At 58.9% G+C, this 17,039-nt stretch overlaps 1 protein-coding gene across 7 annotated transcripts in view; it reads left to right on the top strand.

The window, feature by feature from the left end:
• Positions 1 to 5,625: 5,625 nt before the first annotated feature.
• SCN5A (sodium voltage-gated channel alpha subunit 5) overlaps positions 5,626 to 17,039 on the top strand; it is a gene marked incomplete at its 5' end in the record, with an annotated part of 77,611 nt that continues 66,197 nt past the window's right edge. For all 7 annotated transcript variants that reach the window (XM_079795527.1, XM_079795526.1, XM_079795532.1 and 4 more), the window contains 3 exons: positions 5,626 to 5,898; positions 8,192 to 8,337; positions 16,470 to 16,550. In XM_079795527.1, the coding sequence (XP_079651653.1) occupies positions 5,626 to 5,898; positions 8,192 to 8,337; positions 16,470 to 16,550 (500 nt within the window). The remainder of the gene's footprint in view (positions 5,899 to 8,191; positions 8,338 to 16,469; positions 16,551 to 17,039) is intronic.

Here is a 17,039-nt window from a genome sequence, read left to right as displayed (position 1 = left end):
TCCAAGCCACAGATCCCACCACTTCCCTATCCCACATAGGAACAGGCATCTTCCAGACAGGGAGCTGTGTGTGAGGGGGCCAGTGGGGGAGGGGGGAGCAGAGCTGGACACAGGGCTGGGCTCTGCGGCCCAGGGCATTTCCTCATGGCCAGTCTCAGCAGACTGAGTGGAAATTTCCTTACAAGCCACACGGAATCCCTTTGCTGATGGCTTTTCCTCATTTCCCTGTCATCACCTGTTGACTCGGGATCCATCACCTGGGGAAGAAAAGTATTCTGTGATGTCATTTGTAAGCACCCTCTCCACAGCGGTGCTGATTACCTGTTGAATGAATCACTCGGTTAATAAGATGAGTCCACAAGTTGAGATGTTAATGAGTTCTAACGTGTTCTCCTCGAGAAAGAAATGAAGTCCCTCCTGGTGCCCTTATGTCCACTTCTGGGGGGTGAGTCCCTGCCTCAAGGGCTCCCGCTCCCTCCTCCCTGAAGGTGAAGTGCAAGGCAGTGCTACAGGGCCAGGCCACAGGCGGGGGGAGTGCCCAGGGTTTTGGGTGCTCCAGCCCGAGGTCACCCCAGACTGCAGGGCAGGAGAGGGGTGCCCACGGAGGAAGCCAGCTGAGATATTCTCGGAAGTCGGCCCAGAGATTTTCTAGGAAGCCTGGGAACCACTTCCACGGGGCGCTTTGCATAAATTTACATGGATTTCCTCTGCGTGCTGTGTTCCTGAGGCTCCGACTCCAAGGAGACCAGAATGCCAGCCGTGACTCAGGATGCAGGCCTTCACCTGCTTTCTGATAGGCAGGAAGGGGCTGCGAGGAGGGGTGAGGCTGGGGTCGCCGTCTCATGCTGAGGACGACCAGGTGTCCTGGTGTGTCCGGGACTGAAGGGTGTCTCTGGAGGCAGGAATTACACTTCCCTTTCCGTGTCAGGGCATGCGACCACCATCGATTGAGCACCAGTCACCAGTGTGCCCCGTGTGTTCTGGAAAATCTCCCTTCAGGAAGAGACAAAAAGAGGAGACAGTATAGGGGAGTCCATTTTCGGGTGTGAACTGTCAACATTCTGCCCCCCCTAGCATCTCTGCCCTGATGGGGATACCCATCCATCCTCAGTGACTCACAGGCTTTCAGGCTGTTTGGGGAGGCCAGACTCACCTGACTACTGTCAGAGGACAGTGGGGACCAGGAAGGGGTCAAGGGCTGCAGGCTGGGCTCAGCCTCCCGGCCCGAGGGCGGGAGGTCAGTGTGGGTGGGCAGTCAGAGAAGGGGTCCCCGAGGCAGTGGGGTACCGTCACACAGGGCAGGGGAAGAGTTTGGGGATGTCTGAGCTGGAGAGTGGTGGGAGGTGCACGGGGTGGGGTTGGGGGGACGGGAGGGAGGAGGAAAGAGGGAGCATGTAGGTAGCAGTGGGATATCCGCATGGTCCCAGCTGGGACCAGGCCTGTCCCTGGGCAGTGGCCCTGGGGGTGGAGACCATGATGTTTGGGGGGGGGGGGGTTGTGGCCAGTGTCAGAGGAAAGGATGGCAGGAGGAACAGTCTGAAAGGGGAGTTCACAGTTTGCTCCTATGGATTCTTGGGAGCCAGCAGAACATAGGGAGAGATGTTCTCGCCAGCCAGAAGCTGAGGAAATTGGGACAGGATGGAGTGGGGGCGGAGGGGGGCAGTCCCTAGAGCAGGGAAGACTGGCCCGGGAGCAGGGGGAGCTGGAAGGAGCTGCCCCAGCCTGGGGAGGAGCTGATGGAGAAGCTGGCCCGGGAGAGAGAGGAGTGTCATGGAGGCTGGTATGGACAAGAGTAGCTGTGGGCTTTGGATCAAATCAGGTCCACGCTCCCCAGCATGTTGGAGCAAGAGGGGCCCCCTGGTCTTCCCCAGCCGGAGGTTGGTCTTACCCCCTCCCCCCCCCCCCCGGAAAGCTGGGGACCTGACTGGCTGGACCTGAGCCTGGAGCGCCCTCAGACCACCTCTGACCTTCGTTGCCCTGGCATCACCGGAAACCTTGCAGCCAGGGCTCAGCCAGGCTCAGCCAGCGCTGGGCGTGGGCCCTGAGCTGCTGGAGGGAGGGCCGGGCCCGAGCCAGGTGCAGGAACAAGGGAGAGAATGGGTCCCGCCCGCCTACCAGGAGCCGCCTGGCCTGCGGGGCCGGAGACAAAGGACACCCCGGCTGGTTTACTTTGGCACCTGAGGCTGCCTGGCTGCTGGGGGGCAGGGAACTTGGTCTGGAATCTGGTTTCAGAAACCACTCAACCCCAAGGGCCGTTCCTGAGACCCAGGGCCCCATCCTCAGGCCTCCTTATTAATGTATCAAACAATACGCTGCAGCAGCGGGTCGATGAGTTTTGTAATTTTGAAGTATCGATGAGCATTAAAGATAGTCGAGATGCCTGCGGTGCCTGTGATGGGGCAGGGACTTAAGCCTCAGTCTCTAGTGGCCGTGGGTACTGCTCAACACTTCCATTTTGCTGTCTGCACACATAAGGGGAGGAAATGCTAAGTTTCAGGGAGAGGCTAATGAGAAGGAGATGCAGTCCCCCCCCCCAACCCCAAATTCTTTCATTCTTTCCCCATCCCTGCCAGAGGTCTGTTAGGAGCTCGTGAACTACACAGACGGACAGACGGATGAGCAAAGCTAATCTGTGCTGTTAGCGGTCAGAACAGTGGTTACCCTTGGTGAAGGAGGGTAGTTAGTTAGTGACGGGAGGGGAACCTCAGTCTGAAGGGCTGGGAGCAATTTATTTCTTGACCTGGATGACAGTTACCAAGAGTTCAGTTTGTGGAAATTCATCCACCTGTACACTTAGAATCCGTTCACCAATCTGCATGAATAGTTGATTTCAATACAAATTTTAAGAACGCCTTCCCTGCCCTGGCCGGGTGGCTCACTTAGTTGGAGTGTTGTCCAGGACACCAAAAAGGTCACAGGTTCAATTCCCGGTCAGGGCACATGCCTACGTTGCAGGTTCGATCCTGGTCAGGCCACGCTCAGGAGGCAACCAATCAGTGTTTCTCTCTAGCATCTCTCTCTCTCTCTCTCTCTCTCTCTCTGCCTTTCTTTCTCTCTCTCAAAAAATCAATTAAGAAAACATCCTTGGGTGAAGATTAAAAAGAACAACAACAAAACCACCTTTACTAGAACAGATGTATATGCAGGTGTGAGCTTGCATGTGTGTGTGTGTGTGTGTGCGCGCGCGCGCGCGCGCACGTGCACGTACACACACACACACACACACACACACACACACACACACCGGTGTGTACCGGTGAGCCTCTGCAGGTCCATGACATATGCGTCTCTCCAGAACCGTTGCAGGCGTGTGAACACAGATGGATACAGTGAGACAGGGGCAGAGACACTATTTTTAGGAAATAATTCCAAGCAAAGAGGAGGTTTCCCGATTTACGGGTCTAGTGGTGGCTCACGGTGGCGAGGACTGCCTTGCGTCCAGGCGGGCTTGCTTTTTATGTATGTATGTATGTATGTATGTATGTATGTGTGTATGTAAAAAGAATACTGACTTTATTGTTCTCCTAAAAATAATACACGATCCCCACCAGTAGTTCAAGCACTGAAGGAAAGCACAAAGATGAATATTTACGATTACCCAGGTTTCCACACGCCGAGAAAAGAAGCCGCCATTCCCATTCAGGGACGAGGTAGACAGACACAGGCTTTCATCCAAGGGAAACCTCCTTCCTCACCTGCGACTCTTAACAAAGAGGCTTCTTCCACTTGACTTGCATGGCAGGAGGCTGGGGATAGGGTGGTTTCAAAGCGGGGGTCCCGGGACCTCCAGGCCCTCCCGCACCGGCCGCACACATTCCGGGTGAGGCCTGCCTGTGCTGGGTCTGCTCGCTGTTGACCTGTCACCTGGCCACGTGCCCCGTTCACAGCCACCCACAGCGCTTGGGGCTGGGCTCCCTATGGGCTGCGGGCAGGGCAGCAGCTCAGTGGGGTCCTGGGTGGCATGGTTCGCAGGAGGAAGAGCAAGGCCACGCCGGCCCTTGGGTGACAGAGAGGGATTCCGCCCTGGCAGCCATCTCCAACAGGTGTCCACCCTGCCCTCGGAGCCGGTGCCTGGCCATTCCCGGGGCTGATGTAATTAGCGCCACCGCTTCCCGGCCGTGTCCTCGTCAGGCGCTGTGCCGGCCACATCCTGTTTTGGTGGGACCGTCGAGGGCGCATTCCTTGGGCGCTGTGTCATGGGCAGAGCATGTTCACACCAGGTCCTGGATCACTGGAGGCCACCTGGGGCCACATTCTCCCGGTTTGGCGTCACGTGCATGTGCCGGCTGGGCGACCTAGTGGCTGAGTGGCCACCGCTTTCCGGTTCTGCTGTCACTTGGGATCAGCCCTGCTTTGTTCAGACTCGGGGGCCGGTGGGGGGAGGGGGTGGCGAGCGGAGCCTGAGGCGCCTGAGGTGCTCTGTCAGCGTTTCCGTCTTCGCGAGGATGCCTCACGCTGGGGATTTCATTGCAATCTTCTCAGCGGGGCTCCTCGGCAGCTGTGTACCCCCGGGTGCCAACATCTGGATGGCACCTCCGCGCTTGTTATCCAGCTGTTCCCAGAAGCCCACGGGATTTGCCTGGGTCTCTTGGCAGACGCAGACGCCCCCGCCTGTTGCCAGATGTTGGCACCTCCAGGCCTCACGAGAAGTCTGGGCCCCCTCCCCCAGGCAGGCCCATGGTGCCGTGGGGAGACCAGACAGAGCGTCCCCCACTCGGCGGCCCACCACCCTGGCCGGAAGAGAAGCCCAGCGTGTGGGCTGTGGTCCAGGAGGCGTCTGAGCACCCTCCCAGGGCCCCAGGGTTTCCTGTGGAGGGGACAGCCTCGAGAGGGGGCTGCCTGGGCCCTCCTGATGCCCTGGCCCCTCACCGGAGTGTTCTCTGTCGCTCCGTCCATCACTCATTGGTTCCGGACCAGCCCCGCCAGACACCTGAGATAAAGGGATGGCAGGCTCGCCCCTGCCCGCTGGGGTGTCCCTCTCAGTCCACAGCGTGTCACACACTTGTGAGAAGTGTCTCAAAGTGCACGTGGGCCCAGCCGCGGTGGCTTGGTGGTTGGACATCGACCTATGAACCAGGTCACATGCCCGGGTTTTGGACTCGATCCCTAGTATGGGGCATGCGGGAAGCAGCCAATCAATGATTCTCTCTCATTGATGTTTCTCTCTCTCTCTCTCTCTCTCTCTCCCTTCCTCTCTGAAATCAATAAAAATATATTTTTTAAAACATTTTTAAAAAGTGCGCCTGGTGCAGGAGCCAACAAGTACCAGTGTTTCCTCTGAGCTGAGGGGGCAGAAAGAGGAGCTTTGATGACGCCACCACTTGCACGCCGACGTGCTCTTTGGGGTGTGAGGGGTGACCGTCCTGTGGGCCCCTGGGCACACCCACAGCCTGCAGGGCCCTGGGCTTACCCAGGCCAGCCACCCGGTGTGCCCGTGGAGAGGCCGGGCCTGGTCTGGGACCTTGCCCCTTTCCCCCCCCCCCCCCCCCCCAGCACAGCCACTCCCCCGCAGGCCCGGCACCCCGCCCTCTGGCCCCGGCGCAGCATCAGGCCTGGCGTCTGTGTCTTCCAGCTTCCCCGCGGGCAGCCGGAGGACCGCCTGGGCCCCAGAAGCAGGATGAGAAGATGGCAGACTTCCTGTTTCCGCGGGGCCCCAGCAGCTTCCACAGGTTCACCCGGGAGTCCCTGGCGGCCATCGAGAAGCGCATGGCGGAGAAGCAGGCCCGGGGCTCGGCCACCCTGCAGGAGAGCCGCGACGGGCTGCCCGAGGAGGAGGCTCTCCAACCCCAGCTGGACCTGCAGGCCTCGAAGAAGCTGCCGGATCTCTACGGCAACCCGCCCCGAGAGCTCCTCGGGGAGCCCCTGGAGGACTTGGACCCCTACTACAGCACCCAAAAGGTGACTGCCGCCCGCCCCTGCTCCCCCTGCCCACGCTTCCCCGCAGCAGTTGGGGACAGGGCCTCGCCGCCACGCTGGGCTCTCTGGGGTGGGCTCCACTGGGCGTTGCGGGAGTGAGTCATCAGGGATCTATATTCCAATCACCTCTCTTTTGGAGTTCCAGAATAAAAGGCCAGAAATATGCAGCCCGAGATTGTTCGGTGTTCGGAAGAAAGAGAGGGCAGCCACAGTGACAGTCTTGCTACCTGGGGGAGCCCCTGCTTTGGGAACTGTCTGGGGTTAGCCTCCACCTCCGAGCTCTGCACCCCATCCCCATGGTGTGAACTGGAGGCGGGCCCTGAGTCCTGCCCTGGGTTGAGTTTGGGCCCCAGAGCATGGCTCCCCGCTCCTAACTGGGACAGGGGGCAGCCTGGAGGACTCACTGGGCCTCGGCTGGCAGTGGGACCACGCTGGCCGGTGGGAAGTCTGAGGGGTGGGGAGGGGCTTGTCCTGCCTTTGTCCCTCCTCAGTGTGGGAAGGGGAGGGTAGCTTTACCCACTGGACAGGGTGCGTCAGGCTCCCTCCTCGTATAGATTTCTATCCAGGAGGTGAACTCCCCCGTCGGGGTCCCCGCCCTGACCTCACCTCTCAGGACTGAATGCCCAGGCACGCAGGGCTCCTGCAGGGGCCTGGTCCCCAGCCCGGCCACCCACACTCCAGCCTCACTGCTGGAGGAAAGTGGGTTTGAACTTGGGCGACAACTTTCCCCAGAAGGCAGGGACGGAGGACGGTGGCTGCTCACAGCACTGCAGGCAGCACAGGGCCAAGGCAGCAGTGAGCGCGGCCGGGACCCGTGCTCCCGGGGCGGGCGCAAGTCCACGGCGGGTGTAAGTGCTGTGTGTCTGTGTCACCAGCACCTGACTGTGCTGAGATGGCGTTCAGGAGGCTAAGGGGCTGAGGGCAGGTGTGGTTCCAGACGGTCCCCACGCGTGAATGCCGGTGTGAGTGGGTGAGGGTGAAGGGAAAGCCACGCAGTGTGTGTGCGCACAGGTGGGCAGAGAGACCTTGAACCTGCCCGCTTCCCCCTGGTTCAGTGACTCAGGCAGGGTTCAGGCTGGTGGCTGGGGTCAGAGTGAGGCTGGAAGCTGGGATTCGTCAGGGTGGGTGGGCGTAGGTCGTGGTTGGTCAGAGCTGGAAGGAAGAATTAGGGTCGGGGCAAGACCGCAGCTGGTGGTAAGTCCCGGGGCGCGTCCGAGGGGCGGTTAGGTTGTAGTTCGCGGGGACAGGCAGCGGTCACGGCACGGGGACCCAGCGGCTGGGCTGAGCTTTGGGGGCTGGTGGCAGCTGAGCCTGGAAGGAGTCAGGGACACTCTCTTCTGTCCCTGTGACCGGGAATACTTGAACCGAGGCCCAGGTCTGACTCTGGTCTCTAACCTCTGTCTCTCCTCTCTGACCCCTGCCACACTGCCCGCAACCCACAGGGCGAGGCGGGCACCACAGCGGCACTCTGGGTCCTGGGATATCTGGTCAACTCGTCTCCCTACCCAGAGTACACAGAGCCTTGTCTCACCAGCTACGGCAGCCTTAGAGAAGCGAGAGCCCAGCGCCGCGCCACCTGGGCCGTGCCACCGCACAGCTGGGCAGGGGCACGCCCGCTGGGCTCCAGGGCCGGCTCCAACACCCGCTTGATGCGCCTGAGGCTCGGCCACAATGCTCGTGCCCCATCGTGCTGTGCAGACAGTGTCTTCTGGAAGCTTGGGGAAGGGTCTACCTTGGGCTGCGCACAACCCCTCCAGGGGAGACACTGTGTCACCGGATGGGGCCGACGTCTGTCCTGGGCTCCGGGAGACAGGGTCACGGGCACGGTGCTCTCTGCTGGGCTAGGGTCTGCCCTTTTCTCACCCCTGCTCTTCACCCCTCAGTCTCCACTCCCCCGTGGTCCAGTGGGGAAGCCACACCAGGCGGGGAGGGGTCCAAGGGAGAAGGAGAAGGAGGGAGCATCAGCTGGGCCGGGATCAGGAGCGTCCCTTCTTGTTGGGATGGCCATTTTGAAAGTGAAGGAAATCCCACCCACCCTTGACATGCTCCTAAACTTGACCTCACCCCCTCCCGGCCGTGGTGACCCAGTGAGAGTCCAGTGACCTTCAGAATATGCTGCTCCCCCATCCCTCACCCCTCCCTCAGGCCCTCTCTTCTTGCCACCCCACCCCTTAGCCACGGCTCTAGGGTTTTTGAGCCAACACTGCTCCCCAAACCTGTCTCCGCAAGGGCCGAGGGGCTGCCACCCCGACCTAAAGCAGCTCTCTGTCCACAGACCTTCATCGTGCTGAATAAAGGCAAGACCATCTTCCGGTTCAGTGCCACCGACGCCTTGTACGTCCTCAGCCCCTTCCACCCCGTCCGGAGAGCGGCCGTGAAGATCCTGGTTCATTCATATCCTTTGCGGGCAGTGCCTGCGCTGTGTGCCCTCTGGGCCCCACGTGGCGGGTGGACAGGGCAGGGCCAATTCCTGACCAGTCCTCAAGCCAGCAGCTCGGTCATCAGCCGGGGGGCCGGTTGGGAATGTAGAGTCTCCCACCCCAGCCCAGACCTGCCAGCCAGCACCTGCGTTTTAACAAGGTCCCAGCGGAGTCCTGGGCCCATGGAAGTTCGGGGAACCCTGCTCTGATTTTTTCAGGGGAGAAATGTCCTAGGAGCTAAGCTACGGAGCGTGCCAGAAGGAAGGAGGCCTGTCAGTGTCCCCTGGCTCTGGTACTGTCCCCAGGTGTCCCCGCCCCCCTGCACCTCCCCGCCCACTCGCAGGGGCCTCCAGCAGGTCACCCCGGCTCAGCCAGGGAGAAACCACTTTCCAAGAAAGAGGCCTCTGGCTCGTCGGCACATGGGCACCGTCTGAGGGGGCAGCGCTCGCTTTCTGATTAGGTGTTGACGCGATGTTTGCACTTTCGGAGTGTCTCAGAGAGCTCGGGTTAGCGTTCAATTATATAAACCGCAGCCTAAAAGAGCTGCGGCCGCCCAGGAGAGCTGTGGAGTATGGGGGACATGTCCTGGTCTTGGACCACCCATGGGACGGGGTGCCAGCATCCAGGCACAGCTGTTCTCCAGACTTCAGAAGAGGGGCCCCAAGACAGCCCCCCGAGGGGGCAGAGCTGGCTGCAGAGTCCCGGGCGTCCATGCTGCTGGGCTCAGCCATGTGAGTAGTTGTGGGTGTGGTGGGCTGGCCGGATGGAGCCCCCCAAGGCCCCTCGTAGTTCCCCACTCTGGAGGACCAAAGGCAGAGATCTCACCCATGAGCCTCTGGGCGGGCAAGAGGCTCAGGAAAACAGCTGCCCAGTGAGGGACGAAGTAACCAAGACCATTGCTGACAGCTCAGGGGTTTTCCTGCCCGGGGAAGGGCTGAGGATTGCTCCCCCGGGGCCTCAAGCCGATCCTCATCCCAGGGGTTAGCAGGAGGGGCTCAGTGCTGCCTCTGTTCTCTGCTTGCAGGCCCTCTCTCTCCCCTCCTCCGCTCGCGCCTGCCTTTCTCAGGAGGTGGCTGAGACACGTGGAAGGCCAGGGAAATCCCACACTTGGGCTGTGGCAGCGGCATCAGCTGGGTGGGCAGACACGTCCGTGGAGAGGGGCCGTGTTCAGGGGGCAGCCTGCCATGCACAGCTACATCTTACTTGGTGGGGCGAGAGTGGTTCTAGATTTAATTTTGGGCCATGCTGCCACTGGTCCCAAGCACCCTGTAGATGCCCGGGACTTTGCTGGGCACCCTGAGGGTATTAAGCTGAATAGGACCCTGTTCTTGCCCCCTCGGGAATGTTATAGTCCCCTAAGAGGGTGAGACAGCTACAGGAATAGCTGTCATTCCTGCAGGTGTGTGGGCACAGCCTGGCAAGAACAGTGGGGCGGGCAGCAGAGAGGAGAGACCGACCGGCCGCCTCTCTTGCTCTGAGCCCGACTGCGGCCTCACTCCAAGGGCGTGGCCTCCCTGGCACCTGCTCGGGATCCCCCCTGGGGTTTCTCCTCCTGGTATCTAACCAACCCAGCACTGCTTGGCAGCGGCAGCAGCCCCCAGAGATGCGGCGGCAGCCTCAGGGCCCCTGCACAGCCCTGGGCGTGGGGGTGGGGCTGATGAGGCCAGGGAGGAGGTGGGCCGGGGAAGCGGTGGGGACACTGAGGTCCCAGCCTAGCCAGAGGGTCCGTTGAACAGTGGTTCTGAGGCTGGGAGGTCCTGGTGCCACCCAGCAGGACTAGCTCGGAGGGCTCTGAGCCAGCCTGTATCTCCCAGGACAGCTGCCCCAGGGAAGTGGCTCAGCATGAGAGAGGCCCTGTGCTGGGCTCCTGGCGGCTGCCTTGGCACTCCACTGCCTGGGGGTGGGGGAGAGCCCATGGCAGGCCCTCAACAGCGCCCCTTAGTGGGCGCAGGGGGCACTGGCAAAGAGGAAGGGGCCTAGATCTGTGAGGTTTGGGAGGAGCCCCGTGCCCTGAGCCTTGCCATTTAGAGTGTGGTACACCCACCAGTGGCATCAGCATCCCGGGGATCTTGTAGGAATTGCCAAGTCTCAGGCCCAACCTGCAAACGTTTTAGCAGGTCCCAAGGATTCCTGAACAATTCCTAGGGCAGTGGTCGGCAAACCGCGCCTCGCGAGCCACAGGCGGCTCTTTGGCCCCTTGAGTGTGGCTCTTCCACAAAAGACCATGGCCTGGGCGAGTCTGTTTTGAGGAAGTGGCGTTAGAAGAAGTTTTTAAGTTTAAAAAATGTGGCTCTCAAAAGAAATTTCAATCGTTGTCCTGTTGATATTTGGCTCTGTGGACTAGTGAGTTTGCCGACCACCGTCCTAGGGCAATTGTTTCCAAAAGCCAGTCTGTGAGGGCCACCTCAGTCTCACCTGGAACACTTGTTAAAATCGCCTATTCCTACCCCTTCCCAGACCTCTGTCACCTGTGTGAGGCCTAGGGCTCTACAGCTTTTCCATGCATTAAAAAATAATAATAATAATAAAGATGTAACTCACGTACCAGAAACGTCACCACCCCAAGCAGCAACCCCCTGCCCATTAGCCGTCACTGAGCATTTCTAATGCTCACCGATGTCGTGTTTTGAATTATGAACTTCCTCTCTGCTTACATTTTTTTATTGTGTTAGAAAACATATAAAATGTACCTCCTTACCCATTTTTAAGTGTGCAGTACAGTGCTGTCACCTATATGCACATTTCCGTGCCACAAATCTCTAGAAGTTCCTCATCTTGCGAAACTGAAACTCTATACCCGTAGCGGGCTTAGCTCTTTCTATCCATTCAAACACCTAAGAGCTGGCTGTGCAGAGGTCCGTGCCAGGCTCTGTGGGAAGGGCGGAGGGGCAAAGACAGGCTCAGGAGGGGGCAGGAATGCAGCCCCTGCTCACTTGCAGCCACCCAGGCGTTCACAGTGCTGTGCTAGGGAGTGCACGCTGATTCAGCTCAGCTGTGCCCTGGGCGCCACGCTGGCAGTGCATGCTGGGAGGGTGCCTCAAAAGTAAATATGGGCACGTTGAATTATGTCTCCCTATGTATTTCTGCTGAAACGCTGCAGGATGTGTTCCTGCTGGGATTAAATAAAAGGAACCAACTGAACTCCCAATCCCGCCGCAGTCACATGGAGAGGCCTCATGTTCACTCCAAGAGGCATTTGCTTCCCGGGTGCCCAGGATCTCTTCACAGATCTTCCCACGTCTCTCTAGCAGATTCAAATGGGCAATCAAGCCGCATGTTTGTGTGTGTGTGTGTGTGTGTGTGTGTGTGTGTGCGCACTTAATAGCACAAATCTATGAAAACAGCCGCACCGTTCCTTCCCTTCCCTTGGGGAGTCGACTCCTTGGGATCCGAAAGCAGGCAGCCCGAGTCTCAGGCATTCCCCACAATCCTTGCAGGCGGTCCTCGCTGGCTTTTTAATCAGGAGGCCGGGCGTGGGTGTTTGGGGACAATGACATGACAGGATGGAAGATGTTCCGCTGGGCTCAGGCCTGGAGAGCTGGCCTGTGCTTCTGCCCACACGCCGGACCAGCTCAGTCATCGGCCCGAAAGAACCAGGCAGTGCAAACAGGTGTGGCCTGGCCAGGAGTGCGCCTGACTCATCTCTCTGGTGCTGGCTCCGGGCTGGGCTCCATGGGGGGCCTGGGGACGCTTTGGGCAGAGCCCCATGGACTTGAGGCTCAGTCTAGGTAGGAAGTGGTTACACACACACACACACACACACACACACACACACACACACGAGTGGCGGAGAGTAGTGGAAGGGTCGTCCTCAAGGCCAGGAGAGCCAGCAGGGTTTTGAGCATCAAGTGGTGGAGACTAGAGTCTGCTGTGCCCAGACAGGCAGCCCGTCACTTCCCTCGGTGGGGCCCAGGCGGCTGCAGGACTCGGGGGCTGTCTGCGCTGGCTCTTCCCTGAGTCTGGCTCTCAGAGTCCAGCTCCCCTCTGTCCGTGTCCAGGCAAGTCCTGTGAGCCAAGGAGGCCTGTCCACCCTGCCGCTCCCTGCCAAGGGGCCTTCTCCACTCTAGTGAGAGCTGCGAGCGGCTCCCCCACAGCCAGGAGAGGCTTGGCTCCCCGGAGGGGGGTCTCCCCCTCCTCAGCCCACCCTGCTTTGCCATGACCGCTGGGCTGACTGATGGCTAGAGGAGGCCTAGCCAGCCTCCGGGGCCTGTCTGAATTCCTCCTCCAGGAAGCCCAGCCGGAGGCAGGGCAGGGCTTGTTTCTTATAACAGCCTATCTCAGAGCAGCCCCGTGGCTCCAGGGCCTCCCTGTCTCCCACAGACGGCCGGCTCAGGTGGCAGTTCTTAAAAATGGCAAATAAGTTCACTCCTGCATGGCAGTCTGCTTACACTTTTTTAAAATACAGATATATATATGTGTGTGTGTGTGTGTGTATATATATGTATGTGTGTGTGTGTGTATATATATATATATATATATATATATATATATAATTGATTTTTTACAGAGAGGAAGGGAGAGGGATAGAGAATTAGAAACATCAATGAGAGAGAAATACCAATCAGCTGCCTCTTGCACACCCCCTACTGGGGATGTGCCCGAAACCAAGGTACATGCCCTTGACTGGAATCGAACCTGGGACCCTTCAGTCCACAGGCTGACGCTCTATCCACTGAGCCAAACCGGTCAGGGCTGGGCTGCTTACACTTTTTAAAAACATATACATATATATGTATTTATTGTTTAGAGAAAGAGAGACATTGACCAGCTGCCTCCTGCATGGCCCCTACTGGGGATGGAGCCCACAACCCAGGCACGTGCCCTGACTGGGAATCGAACCAGTGACCTCTGGGTGCACGGGATGACACTCAACTATTGAGCCACACCGGCCGAGCTGCTTACTCTGAGGTGTGAGCCCTTCGTGTGTTTGGCTTTCATGCTGCTCTGTGGGTGGCAGAGGCCAAGGGTGGGATCACATTCCCCTTGCTGGGTGAGGAGGCAGGGGGTGGCCCAGGTGACTTTTGTTGTCATTGTGCAGGGACGGCGTAGCAGGGGCTCAGGTGGAGGGCAGCTGTGGCTGAGCTGGGCTCTGCCGTGGACCAGCTGTGTACCAACACAGTCATTTTCTGTGGCTGCTGCAACAAATCACCACAAACCTAGCAGCTTAAAGCAACACGAAACTACCCCCTTGCAGTTCCTGGAGTCAGAAATCCACAAAGTTCTCCCAGGGCTAAAATCAAGACATCGGCAGGGCCCTAGCTGGTTTGGCTCAATGGATAGAGCATCGGCCTCTGGACTGAAGGGTCCCAGGTTCGATTCCAGCCAAAGGCACATGCCTGGGTTGTGGGTTCAATCCCCAGTAGGGGGCATGCAGAGGGCAGCCAATCAATGATTCTCTCTCATCATTGATGTTTCTATCTCTCCCTCTCCCTTCCTCTCTAAAATCAATAAAATATATTTAATTTAAAAAAAGGACATCGGCAGGGCTGTCCTTGTGTGGAGGCTCTGGGGAGAATGTTTTCTAGGCTTTTCCAGTCTGTGGCGGCTGCGTGAATTCCCGGCTCTCGACCCATTCCGTCTTTAAGGCCGTGACAGCTGGTGGAGTCTTTCTCACACGCATCCCTCCGAGGCTGGCTCCCTGTCCCCCTCCCCACCCCCCCACCCCTCCCCACCCCACCCCACTCACTTGTAAGGACCCTGTGATGACCCTGGGCCCACCCAGAAAATCCAGGATGATCTCTGCATCTTAAGATCCTTAGTTTAACCACATCTGCAAAGGCCCTTTGCCATATCAACTAACAATCATAGTTTCTGGGGATTAGGATGGTTGTCTTCGGGGGGGCCGTTATTCTACTGGCTACAGTATCCTTCAGCTTAACCTCTTGGTGCCTTGCTCTCCTCTATCTATGAAGTATCTCCTCATGGGTTGTTGGGAGAATCCAATTAGTTCATGGATACAGAGAGCAGAGCCTGGCACCCAGGACCGGCTCCATTAATGCTTGCTCTTAGCATCATTTCAGATTGCAGGACTCATCTGGGATCCTTATAGAGGGCTTAGCAGTCTGTGGGGTGCGTGAAGGCTGGTCCAGGGGCTTGTGAACTGTCTGCCCAATGAGGAAAGACTCGGCATGGAGCCCAAGTGTGGGGAATGTGTGTGTGTGTGTGTGTGTGTGTGTGTGTGTGTGTGTGAGAGAGAGAGAGAGAGAGAGAGAGAGAGAGAGAGTGAGAGAGAGAGAGAGAGAGAGAGAGAGAGAGAAACTGAGATGGGAATCTGATCCCGCCGTTGAAAGCTGGAGAGGGAGGTAGACTTGACACAGAGATTGTCACACAGGCAGGTGGATGCAGACAACAAGCTAGGGGTAAGGGGGGACCCCAGTGCCTGGGGCGGGGGCGGAGGGGGGTTGTCCCCTGCCAGGGAGGAATGCAGGCTCCCTGGGGGGTGTGGCTTTCCAGCTGAGCAGCTCTGGTTTGATTAAGGGGGCTCCAAAGCCTGACCCCTCTCATCCCAGATAAGAAACTGGAGAGTTTATTGTAGCTGGGGGCCGGGGGCCGGGTTTGGCATGCTTCGCCTGGTTCCCTAGTTTCTCTAGGAGGACTGGAGGTGTGGAGAGAGGCCACCCGGATTCCTTGAGGGGCCTCAGCTCTGCCTTCCTCCTCCACTCAGAGGTCAGCTCCCAGCTCAGCCCGATCTCCAGTATGACTGCATTGGTCTCCCCATCTGCCGAGGCCGAGGCCGGGTCGGGCCGTGGAGAAGGTGGAGCTGCGGTAGGAGGAAGGAGGCAGGCCCCTGGAGCTCAATTACTGCAGCTCCTGGCAGCCTGTGGGAATGAGGGGCTGGGGCTGGGGCAGCGTGGGGAACCTGGGGGCAGCCACAGGGAGTAGGAGGCCCAGCCTCTCCTCTCTGGCTGGGGAGGGGATTTGTGAGGGCAGCAGAGTATTCCTGTTCCAGGCCAGGCCTCTTGGGGGTGCCCCAGCCCACAGGGGGCCCAGGGTCTGCCCCTTGCTTCTCTGTAGGCCTTGCAGGAGTAAGGGAGGCCATGGAGATCAGTCCAGCCTGAAGCAGCAGCTGGGACTTCTAGCCCAAGAGTCAGGGCCAGACAAGGCCTGGGGCAGTTCAGTTCAAGGCCAAGGGCCCAGAAGGATGCCCAAGACAGTCCGAGCATTGGAAGAGCTCCCCTCTGGCTGGGGACATTGACAGTCAGAGAGCAACCACATGCTAAGGTGCTCCTGCTGGGGGTGCTCTATTGGGGGTGCTCCGGCTGGGGGTGCTCCTGCTCAGAGGGGGTGGGGGGGGCACGTCTTAGAGGAGGAGAAGGTGTGTATTAGGTGGAAGAGAGGACAAGAGTGAAGTGATGTCAAAGGCTGGAAGCAGCTGGCGAAGCAGGGTCAGTGTGTCCCAACAAGTACAGACGTTGTGTCAGCAGGACACTGCTATGGAGACGTCCTAGGCCCGTGGTCGGCAAACTGCGGCTCGCGAGCCACGTGCGGCTCTTTGGCCCCTTGAGTGTGGCTCTTCCACAAAATACCACGGCCTGGGCGAGTCTATTTTGAAGAAGTGGCGTTAGAAGAAGTTTAAGTTTAAAAAATGTGGCTCTCAAAAGAAATTTCAATCGTTGTGCTGTTGATATTTGGCTCTGTTGACTAATGAGTTTGCCGGCCACTGTCCTAGGCCACAGTTTAGCCTGGGCTGCTCCTTCAGAAGTGTGGGGGGGGGGGGGGGGAGGGGAGAGGAGGACTCGGACCCTGCACCATGGCCTTCCTCTCCAACAGTGGCCCCTGAGGAGGTTTACAAATGCCATCTCCCTCCAAAGAGGCTGCAAAAACCTCTGAGGTCTGGGCGTGCCCTTCCCGCTTGCCTCCAGATGGACCCTTCAGGGCACCTGCTAAAGGTGCAGGTTCCTGTGTCCTGTCCCTCTCAGGGGCTGCCGTGCCGGGGAGGGGACAGAGGCCAGCCTCGGTGGGGAGGTTGGTAAGGCCTGGGCACAGCTCCAGTGTGTCTTCTTGGAGCCTCTGTCTCACGGATGTGGCAGCTCTGGCCTGGGAGCGACGCCCCCCGGGCCTGGCCCCTCTGGCCGCAGTAGCCTCACTGACCCCCGGTGTGGTTTTCCTTGACCCCTGGCCCACGCTCTTCAGCATGCTCATCATGTGCACCATCCTGACCAACTGCGTGTTTATGGCCCAGCACGACCCTCCGCCCTGGACCAAGTATGTCGAGTGAGTATCTTCAGGGCCTCTCCGGCTGGCCCCGACCTCCCTTCCCTTCCCTTCTATTCTACGGCTCCTACAGTCACCCCTGAAGAGGGCTGGGTCCAGGTTCAGGGGCTCACCCACGTAGGGCGTTCTTGGCCCAGCCCCCACCCTCTTTGGCTGCTTTCACTCCCGCCAGCTTCCTGCTCTGAGTTGTGCCCTCCGGGGAGGAAGCTTTCCAGGTTGGCAAAGTAGGGGTTCCTCCCAAAGAGGCCTGAGGACATTGGAGAAGGCTCTGAAGCAACAACAACAATAATAATTGATTGAGCACTTAGCGCATGGCAGACGCTGTCATCGAACAGTAGACATCGTCTCTTTTAACCCTCACGGCAACCCAGGAGGGTAGGCGCAGTCATATCCCAGTTTGACAGAGGAGGAGACAGAGGAGGAGAGAAGTACCTTGCCTGAAACCATGCCGCTGGGCGGTGTGGCCGCCAGGAAGAGGCACAGGGCTCT

The sequence above is a fragment of the Cnephaeus nilssonii genome, assembly GCF_951640355.1.
Source record: "Cnephaeus nilssonii genome assembly, chromosome: 17".
NCBI lineage: Eukaryota > Metazoa > Chordata > Mammalia > Chiroptera > Vespertilionidae > Cnephaeus > Cnephaeus nilssonii.
Note: the sequence above shows the minus strand (reverse complement) of the source record. Positions and strands in the feature narration are given on the sequence as shown.